This window comes from Mus caroli, chromosome 9 (assembly GCF_900094665.2).
Source record: "Mus caroli chromosome 9, CAROLI_EIJ_v1.1, whole genome shotgun sequence".
Lineage (NCBI taxonomy): Eukaryota > Metazoa > Chordata > Mammalia > Rodentia > Muridae > Mus > Mus caroli.
In genome coordinates this window covers 56867660-56883954 of record NC_034578.1, presented here as the reverse complement: position 1 = coordinate 56883954, position 16295 = coordinate 56867660, and the positions used below count along the sequence as shown (strand labels likewise).

Here is a 16295-nt window from a genome sequence, read left to right as displayed (position 1 = left end):
AGCCCTGGCTGTCCTGGAACTCACTGTGTAGACCAGGCTGGCCTCAAACTCAGAGATCTGCCTTCCTCTGCCTCCCAAGTGCTGGGATTAAAGGCGTGCACCATCAGTGCCTGGCAAGTGATTTCTCAACTAACAAAAATGTGCAGATGTGGGAGAAAGAAGAGAGGGGAGGCAGTTTGTCCCTTTGAAGCTTATATGCTTAAGAATAACGCACACTGCCACCATAGGCAGGTACACTGTTCTCAGTCATGGAGGAAGCTCATTCCTCGTGTGTGTGTGTGTGTGTGTGTGTGTGTGTGTGTGTGTGTAGTAGGTGAGTATCTGTGCACATTCAAGGAGGCTAGAGGAGAATGTCTGGTGTCCTGCTCCACCACTCTCTTCAATCCCTTGAGATGGGGTCTTTCAGAACCTGGAGCGAGGCTCAGTGATGTCTCTTTCTCTCCCTTCTATAGTGCTGAGGTTGCACGTCTACTGGCTACACCCAGCTGGAACTCAGGCCCTCATGTTTAAGCCACAATGTTGCTATCTACTGTGCCATCTCCCCGGCCTCAGGAAACTCATTCTTGGGACTATCTGTCCTAATCCCCATCCATTCCTACATTAATAAACAGGTAGGAGGATTAATCGTAGTTTACAGGTTAGAGACTAGGGGCTGAGAGAGTGATGCCCTACAGTCTATGTGAAGAGGTACGGAGGCCAGGCCTGACCGCTATCAGGCTCATCACTGTATCCAAGATCGTTGTGGAATTAAGGGAAACTGCTCTTCTCCTCTCAGAGAAGGATGAACACATCATTTTCCAGGATCCAGACTCAAGTACTAGACACTGAAGTGGAAGTGGAACGCTACACCCTTCATGATTTGATGGGCTTCCAAGACAAGTCACAGCAAAGGGAAAAATATGAAAAGAACAGAGACATCTCCAGAAGTGAAGGTGGAAACTCATTGGGTAGAACCACTCACTGTGTGGAGGGGTGGTCTCTAGGGAGCCGAAGTCACATCTCTTCTTACTTTGTGATAAAGCAGGCTCTGAGACAGACGTGATTTGCTCCAAGTCGCAGCAAAGTGGGAAGAGCATCTGAATTCATCTCTGACTCTCAGAGTGAAGCTCTTCCTGTCAGTCTTATAAATAGGGAACATGTCTCTCAGCAGCCAAAGCAACAGCTTAGCCAGCTTAAGGGCTGGGTTGAGTCACCTTGACAGGCACTAGCAGATCATGGGAAAGCTAGCTCCCTGGAGACTAGCAAGCATAAACCACCCTGAATACTGTGTCCTCACTCCTAGTGGGGTCACCAGAACATCCCCAGTAAATGAATTAACATATAGGCACTTCTAGTCCCAGATAAAGTTTTGAGGACCAACCTGAGTTCTGAAATTTTAAAACAAGCATCAACAGTAAGGCCTGGATGAGGCTCAGCCTGACCTTTCCAGACTATTTAGAAACTTCTTGCCCTCTGGGAAGCTGAGAAAACCTTTTCTATTTGGCCCCAGCAGACACCTGAATGCTGAGGAGAAACCAGTCAGCTTTGCCCACTGGGTCTGCTCACTTGCCCCAAGGTCCCCACTAAGAACACCCTTAATGACTGTCAAACTCTAACCTTTACTCTAAGAACGCCTTTCTATGCTGCAGTCTAACTGGCCTTATGAGGAGACTGAGGAGCGGTCCACAGGGCGAGGGATAGCCTCTACCCATCTCTTCTGGCAAGACTCTTGTCTTTCTGCTTTAGGAGTAGAAGGACACCTTTGCACAACCAGACACGTACGTTGAAGGAGGCAAACACAGAGACAAAGGCTGATCACAGCTAGTCCACCCCCTCAAGCCCTTAGAGGATTGAGTGCTAACTCATCACCCTACATACCAAGGTTGATGTGGGAACAAGGTCACATTTGCCCCACCTCAATCCATCCTGGCTGGCCAGGGATGTCCAATCCTGCAGGTTTGGGACTGGGTGGGAGCAAGAATTTACAGTTTCATCAACAGGCCGCATCTTCCCCCAGATAATCTCATCTGCACCACTTCAAAAGTTAAATTCCCTAACTCCCCAGGGCTGGACCTGAAATCATTATGTAGTCCAAGATGACCCTGAATCTCAGCTCATGTAAGCTTCCCAGGAGCCAGCAAGCATGAACCATCTTGCATACGGTGCTGGAATTGTAGATGTGCATCACCAATGTGTTTTATGCAGTGCTGAGGATCAAATCCAAGGCCTTATATATGCTAGGTAAACACTACCTACCCTTCCAGCTCACAGTTACCATTCTTGATGTCATCTGCCATGCTGCCTCCTGTCTTCTCTCCCCCCACTTATTCTCCACTACCTGCAAGAACTTTCCTTTCCTCCCAAGTCGACTTTGAACCAGCTCTCTGGGCTTGGAGACCAGCCCCAGCCCGCCCGGGCCTGGCGCACGGGGTGCGGCCGAGTCGTGCTGGGACAGCTCCACGTTGCCTCCGAGGCAGCCGAGTGTGCTCCTAAGAGTAGATCCCGCTGGGAGAGGAGAGGAGAGGAGCTGATTTTGCAGGGGCCCACAGGGGAGCGCCAGGTTGTGTGTGGAGACAACCGGGACTGGGGGGGTCGTTATGGCGAGAAATGAATGAAACACAAATGAATGGACCGCGAGGGTGGCCGACAAGAGGTGATTCCAAGAAGGGAGCGTGCCTTCCGCTCGCCAGATGACACCAAGACACATCGGACACATCGCACCAGACTCGCACACCTCACAGCCGGGCGGAGGCGCAGGGTCCCCTCGGAGCGGCTTGACCCGAGCCTAAATTTCTGCGGTTGGAAGTGCCCAGCCGGCAGGCAGAAGGCGCCTAGGCGCGGCACTCCCAGAGCCGCCCTGCGCCTCGCCGCAGCCTCCTGGACCTGGTGCCCCGGGACGCCTCCCTTACCTGCCCGCCTCGACAGGCTCGCTACGGCTCAGGGCGGTCATCGCAGCGCCTTCTCCGGGAGCCCGAGGCCGTGAGCCAGACCCAGTGCCCTCCGGGGACCGCCCACCCCGGGAAAGGCCCGCCCCCACACGCCTATTGGCCGCTCGCGCAGAACGAGCTTGGTTCAATTGGTGGAGCCTTCCCGGCTCCCAGACCGCCCCCTCATGGGTCCCAGCTGCAGGTAGGTCTTCAAAATTGAGGTCGAGGAAACCAGGGCCTGGGTCCTCAATTATGGGACTTCATATCACGTGTTCCCTCAGGGCTCTTCATTCTACTCCGCCTTCCAACCTCCTTACCTACCTAACCTGAGCTCTTGGTGCTGCAACTTCTCAATTTCAGAGGCCTTGGCCTCTGACTAGGTCACTTTGCTGTTGGGTGTTGCCAGGGACAAGAAGGGTCCCACCTTGTTTCTATGTACCTTATTCCTGAGAGGGCAACAGGAAAACAAGAGACCCTTTGTGTATATCTGTTAAGGAGGCTGAGGGTTTTATGAAGTATCAAGCAGGGACTCATCTTACAGCGCCCTCAAGAAGCCTCTACCGCAGGATCAGCCCACCATTCCGCCATTCTAGGTGCTAGCTGAACCTGTCCCAGACTTTTCTAGTCTTTGCCCTGAAATAGAACGGATCAGCTTTCTGATACACAGCCGCACTTGGTATACTCCCAAAGTATTCAGCTCCAGGTCTCCAGTGGGCCTGTGCCTGAAGGTGATCTGGTGGATCCATAGCACCCAAAGCCAGGCCTCCTGGCTGTTGTCATTCTCAACTGCTCAGAGGGCAGGGCTCGACCACCACCCCCAACCCCCAGAAAAAAAACCAAACAAAACAGAACACAGGTGCTTCAGCTGCTGTTTATTGACATTCAGGTGGGCACTATAGCAACAGGCCTGGAGACTCTGCAGAATACAAGGTGGAGAGTGGAGTGTCTGCAGTGACAGAAGTGGAGTGCACAAGGAGTGGGGAGGCCAAAGCTGTTGGGAAAGCAGGTCAGGGCCAGGGCAAACGTCATCTACACTGGGACCCTGGGCCCCACACCCCCAGCCCCTACTCTTTTGCTGTCTCCTGACTCCAGTCCAGGGCTGGGAATTCTCTGACAGCTTTCTACAGAAGCAAAGTACAGAGATGCTGCTGCCCTTCTGTGATAAAGTCAGAGGGTTTCCAATCCTGCATTCCTCCTCCACCCCTGGCTCAGGTAGGGCCATGAATAATAGCTGGTCTCTATTGCATGTTTTAGAGGCATTAATTTTCCCTGGTGTCCCAGCCCACCAGCGCCACACTATGGCCCAGAGTGAGCACTACAAGCGTTGCTGGCCTAATGGAAAGATAGGGGAGGGGAAGGGACAGGGGCTAGAAGAGGGGCTCCAGAGGGCCATCAAGGTACAGGCACTACACGCATGGTGTTGGTGAATCCAGAGCCAGGGCGCCACCCGGTCAGCACAATGACCACATCTCCCTTCTTGAAGAAGCCTCGGGCCTTGCCTGGGGGGAAAAGGAGGTTGGTGAGTAGAGGTATACACTTGAGGAAAACTGCAACGCCCCACCCAGTCCTAATTACTTTCTCCTACCACAAGGTGGCACTTTTCCCAACCCAGACACAAATCCAACAAGGCAGGTGCAAATAAATGCCCTAGTAATCCTAATCTGGGTAGGGGAGCAGGTTGCCAGTTACTTCTTCTTACCACAAGATGGTGCACGCCTCCTAGCCTAAACAAGGGCTGAGACTGAACTCAGAATGCAGAGACCTTTGGACACCATTCAGTTTATACTCTAGAGAGTGGAGATCCTTGCCCAAGGTCAGGGTCAGCTGCCCCCTTGTCTCTATATAGGAATAAGGCCACAAAAGCTTGTGTTCCCCACCCTCTAACCCCACCCTTCTCAGGACAGTAGCTCCAGCTAATCTTACAACTGGGTGGACTTCAGGAAGTGGTAGTTCTAGGGTCCCCGTCTATCAGCACTTCATCATTCCCTTGTTTCCAGCTACATACCAACATCCATGGCCAAGTTTACACGAAGGTCCACATCCTCAGCCCAGGCATTCAGTACGGCATCCTTACACAGCACAGGGAAAATGCCACGGTACAGATGGGCCTGGCGAGCAGTCTGGGGATTGCGAGTCACGGCAATGATAGGAGCCCGAGGGCGGTACCTGGCCACTTGGTGAGCACTCCTGAGATGGAAACAGGTTGGAAAGACTGACCGTTAAGCATGTCATAAGACCCTTTCAGTAAGCCAAAAGTAGTCCCCTCTAATTCAACTCTGGACCACAGGCTTTGCCCACTGACAACTGTTTCAAGGCCTGGCCTGCCCCTCAAGACCTGTCCTGTCTTTTCTAAGATGATTATCCTGCTCTCAGTACGGGCAGTCCTATAGGACCATGGCTGGTAGAATTCTTCCCACACCATGAACCCTTCCATCTGGCAGTGAGGCAGCTTTGGCCCAATCTCAGCAGAACCCACTCCTGTAGCTGCCAGCAACTTTTACAATCCAAGTACCATGTGTCTAGCTCCTGACTTCTGGTATCTGCAAAGAACAGCAGCAGAGTTACCAGGCCCTGGAAGCCAACAATGTTCACCATAACACTATACTGTTCCTTTGAGAGTCCTAGCAGCTGATGTTAAAAGAAACCTCAGAATTTCTATGGTTTTAGAAATCTGGGTGGTGGGGCTGGAGAGGTGGCTCAGTGGTTGGAAGCACTGACTGCTCTTCCGAAGATCCTGAGTTCAGGTCCCAGCAACCACATGGTGGCTCACAACCATCCATAATGAGATCTGACACCCTCTTCTGGTGCATCTGAAGACAGCTACAGTGTACTTAGATATAATAAATAAATCTTAAAGAAAAAGAAATCTGGGTGGTGATCAGGTATGGTAAGAGGAATGTCTGGCCATTCAAGATCCTTTGGGAATGTAGGGAACCCCTATTCTCAACCTGTAACAGATGATAGTGTCTATCTCTATCCGATCTGTTTCAGGCTTACTCAGTTAGCTAGGCACTGGGGACTGAGGGATTCCACAGCAGAATGAATACCCTGCTTCATGCTGGCCTGTATACACAGGCTCTGAAGGAAGGAGGTAGCTGCTGGAACCAGGAACTCTTCAGAGAAACCCCAGAATTAGCATAGACCTTGTATTTTAGAGCTTTCAAAACTCCAGGACTATAAATGATAGTGTCCCCGTTTCTCAGCACCCCATCATCCCTGGCTTCCAGTTACATACCAACATTCATGGCCAAGCTTACACAGAGGCCGCCATCCTCAGCCCTGGCCTAAGTAGCTTTCTGTTACTTAGTTCATGAACAGTGCCTTAGGGAGACAGACAGTGCCTAGCCCTCCACACTGATTTTACATGTGTTTGGCTTTCTGTAGCGAGGCTGTGATACAACTTGCTCTTTCTTCCTCTGCACCATGAGCACTGGGATTATAGGCACACAACACCACACTTGGGTATTTTTATCTATTGTGCTATAGATAGACACTGGGCACCTCCCTCTCTCCCTCCACAGCACATTCACTTCAGCTGCCTGGGTATTCTGACAACATGCATTAGCACATCACATATACATAGTGTCTGAAGGTTAGACCAGGGCATTAGATTTCCCCAGGACTGGAGTCAGTTGTGAGCTGCCATATAGGCAGGTGTTGGGCCTCTGAAAGAACTGACAGTGCTCCTAAAAAACCTTTAAGGTGCCAGATTCAAATTCAGATTGTCACGATTGTGTAAATCCTTTATCCACTGAGACCCCTCCAAGTGTGTACTCTTGGGCATACCTGGGGGCCAGCCTTCATGGTTTCTGGAGACCAAATATGGGTCAAGCTTGTGTAGTAATTTTACCAGCTGAGCTATTTTGTGAGGTAGGGCTCTGTCCTGGAACTCACTTTGTAGACTGGACAGGCTACAAATCCAGACATTCGCCTACCTCTTTGGCCCAAGTGCTGAGATTAGAGGCATGCTCCACCATGCCCAGCTGCCACGCAGTGTTCTGTCAAAAGGCCCCACAGTACTAATCACGGTGAAACTGGGTATTTGTTCCAGCTCTCTGTGAGGCAGGCTTTGAACGTGCACTGGAGCCAGCCAGTTGGTTTGCTCTACCTGTGAGTGCTGCCTGGAGTCCTCTAGTGGCAGCCAGGGGCCTTAAACTGGCCCAGAGCCACTCACTCTTGGCATCCCCAAGGAGAGGCGCCAACTGAGCGTGGGCATCCCCAGGGAGCCACTGCCGCCTCCTACCTGCCAGACTTGGTGAGCACGATAATGGCCCCACTGCAGCACTTGAAGGAGGCCTCCACGGCACCCACGGCGGCAGCTTCTGTGGGGTCGCTGGTAATGGGCGCCAGGCGGCGGAGTTCCTCGAATAGCTGCAAGTGGTAGATGGCAGCCTCTGCCTCTCGGGCAATCTAGGGGAGCAACATCCGTCCAGAGGGACGAGGACGGGGGGACAGGGCTTTGTCAGAGCTTTGTCACAAATGGAGAGGGAGGAAAGGAGTCACAGACAACTGGGAAGGAACATGTCCCTGGGCACAAAAATGGCCAGGAGGTGAGCCACTCCATGTTCTGAACTGAGCAAGATTAGAAACTCCACAGGAACCATCCTGACCAGGTGCTGTGACTTCCAGTGTGCCCAAGGGAATCCTTTGGTCCTGCCCTATGGTGACCTTGGCTGTCTTCCTGAAGGAGAGAGGCTGTGCCTAGGCTCAGGCATATAGCAGGCCTAGTTGCGCGAGAAGCTGGTTATCCTATAATGATACCTGCCCTTAGGGCCCTACCTGCCAGACTCCGTGAGAACTATCAAAGCTGCCGCTAAACACTTATAAGAGGCCTCCACGCTGCCCATGGCCATGGCCTCCATGAGGTCTGTGGAGTGACTGGAGGCTCGCACAAGCTCTTCAAACAGCAGACGGTGGAACATGGCTGCCTCAGCCTCCCGAGCTATCTGTAAGGTTTAGGGTAGGAGGGATAAGGAAGAGGGATAAAGGCAAAAACAAGAGAGACAACACATGGAAAGACAGGGATCTACATCAGAGAGGAAGGAAGGCACCCTTAGGTTAAATCTTTTCTTCATGCAGAGGCAGATGCAGAGGCAGGGTGGTCAAAGCCCATATGCTCCTGGAATGGTTGTGTGAGATTTTGGGCTGCTCTCCTTTTTCCCTTACTGTTCAAACACAAGGAAAGTTCCTTCCGTTCTGGAAAGATATTACCCTTTTGGGACTTTCCCCTTTGTTTCTTTAAAAACAAAAACAACAACAACAACAACAAAATCTCACCCCCATGTGTTTATGAGATGGGATCTTACCATAGCCCCTATTAGCCTTGAACTTGCCAGTTATCCTCAAAAATCACTATTTTCTTTGCCTCAGCCTCTCAAGTGCTAGGATAACAGGCAGGCACCATCAATTTCTTTTGTTTTTGATTGAAGCTAAGAAGGGGACATATTGTTAGGCCCTAGGACCTTGGCATGGAAAGATGCCAAGGTGGAGCCACTTCCACTTGACCACACTGCCTCATGACACAGCTTACAGGAAGAACTAGGCCTCCCCTCCACACACGGCTGTGTGGTTACAAGACATCTAGCTTAGCCTACATACAAGAGTGAGTCCTTGCACGTGGTTTACAATGGAAACATCTGGGCAGCTCTGAAAGCTGGGATCAAAAGTCAAAAGAGCCAAAGTTACATGGTGCACCAGTTCTAAACAGAACAGTGGCCAACTCTGGCTCACTTGGACACAGTACACTGAACAGCCGTGTGAAGAGGCAGATGCCTGAGAAAGCATGCATGCCTTAAGACACCAATTATAACTTAGCAATTAAAACCGTTACAGACAGCAAATGTGTTATATATAGACTATCTGTTCAAGTAAAACCAGGCATTAGAAAGAAAATCTAAGTTTTAGAGAGTGCAATCCCAAGTATCTTAGTATAGAGAGGATGTAAAACTAGAAACTCACATTTATTGGTAGTATTAGCAGATTTGCAAGTGGAAAGAATTCTTTTGGTTACAAATAAATGGAATGCATGCAGCCCAAAGGACAGGAAACGACCATAGCTGGGATGCCTAGCTCTTAATTACAGGTCATGAACTATATCAGTTAGACACAGGAGGAGGCAGTGAACAGATGAAGGGGAGAAGCTGTCCTGAGTGTTAACTGATGAGAGAGAAGCTTGCACCCCCTGAAGGGGCAGCCACAGTCTAACCCGGACTCTGTGACTCATCTTCTGAGCAGGGCCATGCAATTCCAGCCTCGAGGTTCTAAGGAAAGGGCAGGGCATGAGAGAGGGCAGGACATGAGAACTAACTCCTACTCTGCCCACACCTGCTACAGCACGGTGCAAACAGACAGCTGGCTGGCCCTATGAGACAGCAAATCTGTGCTCAAACACACTTTTCACATGTGATTCCCTTTAAAAAAATAATGAGAATACAAAGATTACATCAATGAGCCCAGAGGGTTATCTAACATTTCATTATGACAGCAAATTGTTTAATTTATGACTAATTAATTATAATTAATCTCATCAAATGCCACCTTGGGCAAGGTCTTGCGGTCATATAAAGTCACCCCGAGCTACACAAAACTAAATCCATGTATGTGGCTGCACGCTTTAGAATACCTCGTCTTGTTCCTGACCACTCTGACAAGACAACTAAGAAGGTGACTAGAAAAGGGTGTTTGGTGTCGATCAGAAAGGCACACAGACTGCTGGAGAATGTCTGCATGCTAGCTACTGAGAAGCTGTGGAGCTCCCAATACCAATCAGATCAGGAGGTGACCAGCTGAGTCCAAGCCATAACACACTTCTACAAAACGGCTGGTCTGTTTCAATATAGGCACACATCTGGCTACAGCTACAATTCAGATAAACCATGGGAAGTTCATGGAATCTACTCAACAGCTGTACACAAATGAAGCAAGGTAAGATGCCTAATCCTGAGGGGGCTTTTCTTTCAGTTTGGGGGCTTGTTGGAAACTGGAGACACAAAAAGGACAGTGGTTCTTTGCTGACTGAAAAGGGAATAGAAAAGCTCCAAGAAAGTTAGCTAACAATACTTTCATCAGGCAAAGGACCTAACTGATGCCCTAGTTAACTGCTCTGTTCAGGAAGTTCTGGGTCCTCACCCATCAACAGTCAGCAGGAGTCAGGTCAGCTGGAAGTCTGTTGTTTCTATAAGATAATGTCTTATTCTAGTCCAGCCTAGCCTCCAGCTATCTTCCTGCCCCAGGCTCTGAATGCTGGACCTCCAGACCCTATCTTACTGAAACCAGAAGACTTAGTCAAAAAGAGCATATATTTGCCCAGAGAAAGTCTTATAATCCCCAGTCCAGAACCTGCTAAATTCAACATCCATTCCCCACGCCCAGAGCTATTTATAGCCCTATTTTGGGTCTGGCATAGCAAGAGATGTCCCATGTGACAGGCACCATGCAAGGCCAGCTCAAAGCAGCTTAGTATGGCTACAGCCTGCAGTGCAGAGAAGCATCTGCTCATGGGACCATCAAGAGATCAAATTAGAAGCCAAACCAGGCGGAACAGCTGAGAATACAAACCCTTGGCTCCTTTAGAATAGAGGCCACCCTGCCGTCTGGGTGTTCAGGAGGGAGGAAGGTATCCCTTGACTAAGTCCTAGGACTTCAATATTTTAGCCAGATGTGGCCTACGTAATGGAAAAGGTCACCAGAGCAGGACAATGTGGTGGGGCGCAGGCAGTGAGAGCACAACATGAAAATCAAGAAGCAGAGCATGCTCCACACACCTCACTCTTCTGGCCGTGGTCGGAGGGAGGTAAAAGACTGGGTGAGCAGAGGCCTTGGTGGTAGGCTCGGAGGACTTACCAGGTGCTGCATGCGGACAGCCTCCAGAGGGTAGTCCCCCTTGGCTGTTTCTCCAGACAGCATGATGCAATCTGCTCCATCCAGGACTGCATTGGCCACATCACTGCCTTCAGCACGGGTGGGGCGTGGCTTCTTGATCATGCTCTCCAGCATCTAGGAGGGGACAGACAAGGGCTCTCGGTAAAAGACCATCACCAAATGGTAGAAGATCCTATGCCATCTTCAGTAATAATTGCCAAGATAATTCCCTTAAGATTGTGCAGGTGCACAGATCTCAGCTGTGTGTGCCCAAAGGACAGGACAAGGCCAGGTCCCCTAGGTGGAGAATGCAGAAGGAAGGAAATAGCACATGCCTGTGTGGCACAGATGACAGGCTTCCCAGCTCGGTTGCATCTCCCGATCATCATCTTCTGAGCCAGGAAGACCTTCTCTGCAGGAATCTCAATGCCCAGGTCACCACGAGCCACCATGATCCCATCACTGGCCTCCAAGATCTCATCAAACCTGGTAAAGTAGAGAAAGATAATAGAGAACAGGAAGCACAACCAAAGTGTGGACCAAACTCTCCTGGGATCCCGACGGAGATGCTTTCAAAGGCCACACCCAGAGGCACACAGGCGAGGGGGCATCCACAGCACAATATGACGATACCCACAGCACAACCATTTTACTGGCTGGATGTCTTAAACACCACAATAAATAATTCAGGGAGGTTTTGGTCTGCATCTCACTCCCCCCCACCCCGTTTTGTACTTCCCTAATCGACACTTCAAAGACAGAATGAGGCCAGTGGGTCTTCTACAAAGTGGATCATCATTTAGCTAAGGGCACTGACTGCTGCCCTTTGAGCTGACCCACTCCCCAGCTCCTCAAGGTCATCAGCACCTATGGCTTATCAAGATAGAGACTCCCAGTTGCCCAGTACAAAGGACACAGAGCCAAGGACAGTGAGTGTATGTTAACAATTGCCACCCCAACTCTAAGCCCACTGTAACCCACAGAAGCAGTTCTAGGGGAAGCAGTAGGGAGAAAGCCAAGTATGAACATGTGTCAATAAACCACTCACCCTTATGAATGCCACCTTAACTAAAGCATCATGCTTCTCTATGGGAAGCTGAATGGGCCCCTCCTCAGCAGCACCATCATCAGATCAGAAGATTTCTAAGGCTACAAGCTTTAGCATGGACACCTGAGGCCCTGAGTATCCAGCTGGGTCCCAAAATGATGACTAAAAATACTTGGCCTCCCTGATGCTGATTCAGCTGTCCTCCTGGACCAGTCCCAGCAGGCTGTATTTTGCTGAGCAGGTATCCGGGACACACCATGGCCACACCTCTCAAGGGCTGGGCAATGGAAGGGTCTCGGGACTCACCTTCGGACACCTTCATGGTTCTCGATTTTGCTGATGATCTTGATGTTCTTGCCCTTCTCTCCCAGCACCTTCCTGACTTCATGCACGTCGGCTGCCTTGCGGATGAAAGATGCAAACACCATGTCCACATCCTGCTCCACCCCAAACTTCAGGTCCTGGATGTCCTTTTCTGACACAGCAGGGAGATCCACAGCAGCTCCAGGCAGGTTCACGCCCTTCTTGCTGCCCAAGGAGCCACCATTCTCCACCTCTGTCACCAGGAAGTCAGCACCTGTGTGAAAGGGATCACAGAAGATCACCCCAATTTGCAAGAAGCCAGCAGGAGGATGACTCTAGAGCCATAATTAAGACTCCAAAACACACAAAAACCAAACAAATAAACAAACAAAAAAACCCAAAATAGGCTCCAACACTTCAGGAAAGCCAAGTCAGTTTTCTCGCCTATAAATAATACCTACTCACAGACTGCTAAGAAAATTTGAGTTTTAAGTATGGTAGCACAAGAGGCAAATGCAAATAGACCTTTGAGTTCAAGACCAGCCTGGTCTACATATACAGTTTAATTCCAAGTCAGGCAGGGTTACAAAGGGAAACCTTGCCTCAAATTAATGAATAAACAAATAGCCACACGTGGTGGTGTATATTCTTTGTTTTTTTGAGACAGGGTTTCTCTGTGTAGCCCTGGCTGTCCTGGAACTCACTTTGTAGACTAGGCTGGCCTTGAACTCAGAAATCTGCCTGCCTCTGCCTCTGTACTGGGACTAAAGGCGTGCGCCACCACACTAGCATTTGGGAGGTGGAAACAGAAGAATCAAGAGTTCAAGGCTAGCTATAGGAAACCCTCTCAAACTGTCACAAAGTGTTTAGAATAAGTAACTTTAACTCTCATTCTAAGGCATAACCAGTAGTCTAACATATGCTACACTGAGACATCTCCACCTTCCTGATTCCCGAATGCTAGGACGGAGGACTAAAGGTACCTGGACCTTTGTAGGTTATTGGCCCTTTTCTTTTTAAAATAAATTATTTATTTATTTAATGTATTTTATCTGTACACTGTAGCTGTAGAGATGGTTTGTGAGCCATCATGTGACTACTGGGAATTGAACTTAGGACCCTCCGCTTGCTCCGGCCCAAAGATTTTTTTATATATGCTGTAGCTGTCTTTAGACACCAGAAGAGGGCATCACAACCATTATAGATGGTTGTGAGCCACCATGTGGTTACTGGGATATTTGAACTCAGGACCTTCGGAAGTCAGTACTGAGCCATCTCTCCAGCCCCATCTGCCTTTTTTCTGAGACAGTATTTCAGACAGGTCAGGGATGCAGACCAACAATAACCTTAGACTTTTGATCCTCTGGAGATTAAACCCAGATCTTCATACATATCGAGGTCTGTGCTTACCAGAGCTCTGGGGATTGGAGTTGGCATTAGGCCACAGACTATGTACCAGACATACCTTTCTCCTTCACCTGCAGTGAGATGAGCCCATCGTCCACGTAGATCTTGCTGCCAACCTCCACCACCTTGCAGATGTTCTTGTAGTCCAGCCACAGGATGTTCTCGTCACACTTCTCCATGTAAGCGTTGTCCAGGGTGATCTTCAGAGTGGCTCCCTTCTTCAGCTCCACCTCAGCAGTACCGCTCTATGGATTAAAGCAGCACATGGGAGTGTGAACTGAAGAAGCCAATGCCCCTGATGGGGGCGCTCAAATGGCTCAAAGTCCAAAGAAACCTCTCACCTTTCTATAAATTCTGAATTTGTATATTGAGGAAGAAATAAAACAAACAAAATACCCGTTCCCCAGAGTGAGACTAAATAGGTTATTTACATAGCAAAAGTGTGACCCCCTAACAGTTCCTACCAGGCAGATGAAAATAAGCTATCCTAGATACTCACGCCCTTGATGAGTCCAGTCCGGATCTCAGGTCCCTTTGTATCCAGAGCCACCGCAACAGGACGGTAGAGAATGGGATCAGATGCAAAGCTTTCTGTGGCTTCACGGACATTCTTGATGGTCTCTGCATGGTACTGGAGAAAGAAGGGCAGATTAGCAGGTGTCCTCCAAACCCCTGTCCAGTTTCCAATCCCCACCCTGGAGCCAAAGATGATCAATTAGCAAAAAAAAAAAAAAAAAAAAAAAAAATGTCTGACTCCTGACCTTCACCCATCTCCTAACCTTAGCAATATCCATGCCTCCCTCTACACAACAGCATCACACCGTTCCAGAATCCTGCCATCAAAATTAACTAAAGGGAAGACTATAAACCCATCCTGTGGGTCCCCCTTCTGTTGTTCCAGTGTCCCTAGGACTCACCAAAGGATGCTAACCAGGACAAGCAAAGACCCAGGATTTGTGTTTGAAGACTTCTGCTCTGGCGGCCTCTATCTGTTTTCACTATCGATCCCAACTGCAATTCAAACTCAAAGCTGTTGACTTAGTGAGCAATGGCTGAGCTAAACAGCTCATTGCTCTAGTCACGCAGACCCTGCTTTCACAACCACTTCCTCCGACCAGGAGCCTGCCCCAGTGCAGCTGCCTTTGCTTTCTTCACTTGTAATTAAGTTTCCCCAAAACCTTTTCCCTTTCCTATCTGGGACTCAGAGCCAAGATAGCAAAATAGTTTGTTGCCAGTGCATATCCCATGTGACACTGGTGACAATGGACCATTCAATTCAGCACTTTATGAGCCTGGTCCTTGAACCACTGAGCACAGCAAAACACCTGCAAGCCTGTTTGTTAGAGCAGAGCTGGAACCACCATTCATCCACAAGGACCAAAGCTGCCCGAAGGCTGACCACCACCCAGTAACCCAGCTCCAGATATCCCAAAATAGTGACTACCAACTGCCTTCGTTTGCTTTAGAGATCCTCTAGAAGTTTGGATTTTCCCCTTAATTTCCACTGAAGAATCATGGCTGTACACACTGAGTTACACACCCCAGCACATTCACGAGCTTCGTGTGTATAAAGCTGCATTGTGATTGGAGTGTCTGGTGGTGGAATTAACCTTCCCTGCATGGTAACACTGCTGGGAGCTGGGTCGTGCTATCCATTATCACAGCTGTGGTTTTTCTGGCATGTAACCAAATGGTGAAGACTGGCAACCATCAGTGCCGTTCTTGTAGAGGCTCTAAATTTAGGCTGTTTAAAAGCCAGTGTGGGAGTACAGTACTGCCTGTTCAGCAAGAATGACACATCTTGACTATGTGAAAAGCAAGAGATGGGAATTAAGAGACACCGCCAAAGCTGTCAAGATCAGGTGCAGCTAGCAGGCTGACGTTCCTGTCAGAGGGAAGGAGCTTGGTTTCCATGGTCTCCAGGGAAATCACCAAGACCAGCACCACCCAGCGCCTCACTGAAGGTGCACAAGGAGTAAGAGCCCTGACTCGTGGTGAAGCTTTAGATTGTGATATAAAAAGTACAGCCAATCTCTAATGCCCTAAAGTCTGAAACCAAGGGCAGAGCCGGCCTGCCCAGCGGTCTGGGCATTCTCACTGTCCCCTGCCCTCTCAGACCTGCTGCATGGTGTTATTTTACTGGACTAAAGAGCCCTAAAGGTCAGCACCTCCAAATCTATTTTTGCCTGACTGAACAGACTACTCGCAAGGACCATGGCAAGTGGCCCTAGTTCTGACTCTGAACCAGGCTCACCTTCTTCCTGGGAGCTCCTGTGGAAAGCCACAGAGTTTAGAAAACAACGACCTCTCCTGGTTTGCAATAGGATCTTACTATGTTACTGAGGCTAGTCCCCAATCTGGCCTCAAAACCACAATCCTGTACCACCACACCCAGCAAGAATGTGTCAAATATTGCTTAGGTGCCTGAGGACCTATCTCAGGTCCCATGACATTTGGGCACTAGCCTCCAAGCTATTTATGGAATATGGGTTAGGGAATCTATGAAGATTCTCATGTTCTGGGAAGAAGGGGTTCGCTTCTTGGACCATTCTTCTCCATCCATTTTTAGTCCAAACAACTTCGAAAGGTCAGAGGGCAAACAGCACAGGGCTAATACTTTTACTCTAAATAGGACACAGAAACCAAGAGGCAGCGAGGAGTCTCCTTCCCTCCTTCACCAATACCAGGAGGAAATCCACAGTCAAGTTAGAAAGCATTTAAAAAGCCGGGCAGTGGTGGCACATGCCTTTAATCCCAGCACTCAGGAGGCA

The 16295-nt window shown here is 49.5% G+C and overlaps 2 protein-coding genes across 8 annotated transcripts in view; both read right to left on the bottom strand.

The window, feature by feature from the left end:
• The window catches only part of Gramd2a (GRAM domain containing 2A), a 104188-nt gene extending 101231 nt beyond the window's left edge, over positions 1-2957 (bottom strand). For all 3 annotated transcript variants that reach the window (XM_029481622.1, XM_029481623.1, XM_029481624.1), the window contains exon 1: positions 2889-2957. In XM_029481622.1, coding sequence (XP_029337482.1) covers positions 2889-2929 — 41 coding nt within the window. In that variant the 5' untranslated portion in view covers positions 2930-2957. The remainder of the gene's footprint in view (positions 1-2888) is intronic.
• Positions 2958-3761: 804 nt separating this feature from the next.
• Pkm (pyruvate kinase M1/2) overlaps positions 3762-16295 on the bottom strand; it is a 23127-nt gene continuing 10593 nt past the window's right edge. For 3 of the 5 annotated variants that reach the window (XM_021171215.2, XM_021171218.2, XM_029481621.1), the window contains 8 exons: positions 14024-14155; positions 13583-13769; positions 12121-12391; positions 11102-11252; positions 10749-10901; positions 7150-7316; positions 4912-5093; positions 3762-4405 (listed from right to left, as the gene is read on the bottom strand). In XM_021171215.2, the coding sequence (XP_021026874.1) occupies positions 4299-4405; positions 4912-5093; positions 7150-7316; positions 10749-10901; positions 11102-11252; positions 12121-12391; positions 13583-13769; positions 14024-14155 (1350 nt within the window). In that variant the 3' untranslated portion in view covers positions 3762-4298. Of the gene's footprint in view, positions 4406-4911; positions 5094-7149; positions 7317-7685; positions 7853-10748; positions 10902-11101; positions 11253-12120; positions 12392-13582; positions 13770-14023; positions 14156-16295 lie in introns of all 5 variants that reach the window. The other 2 variants (XM_021171214.2, XM_021171211.2) reach the window with 1 other exon arrangement.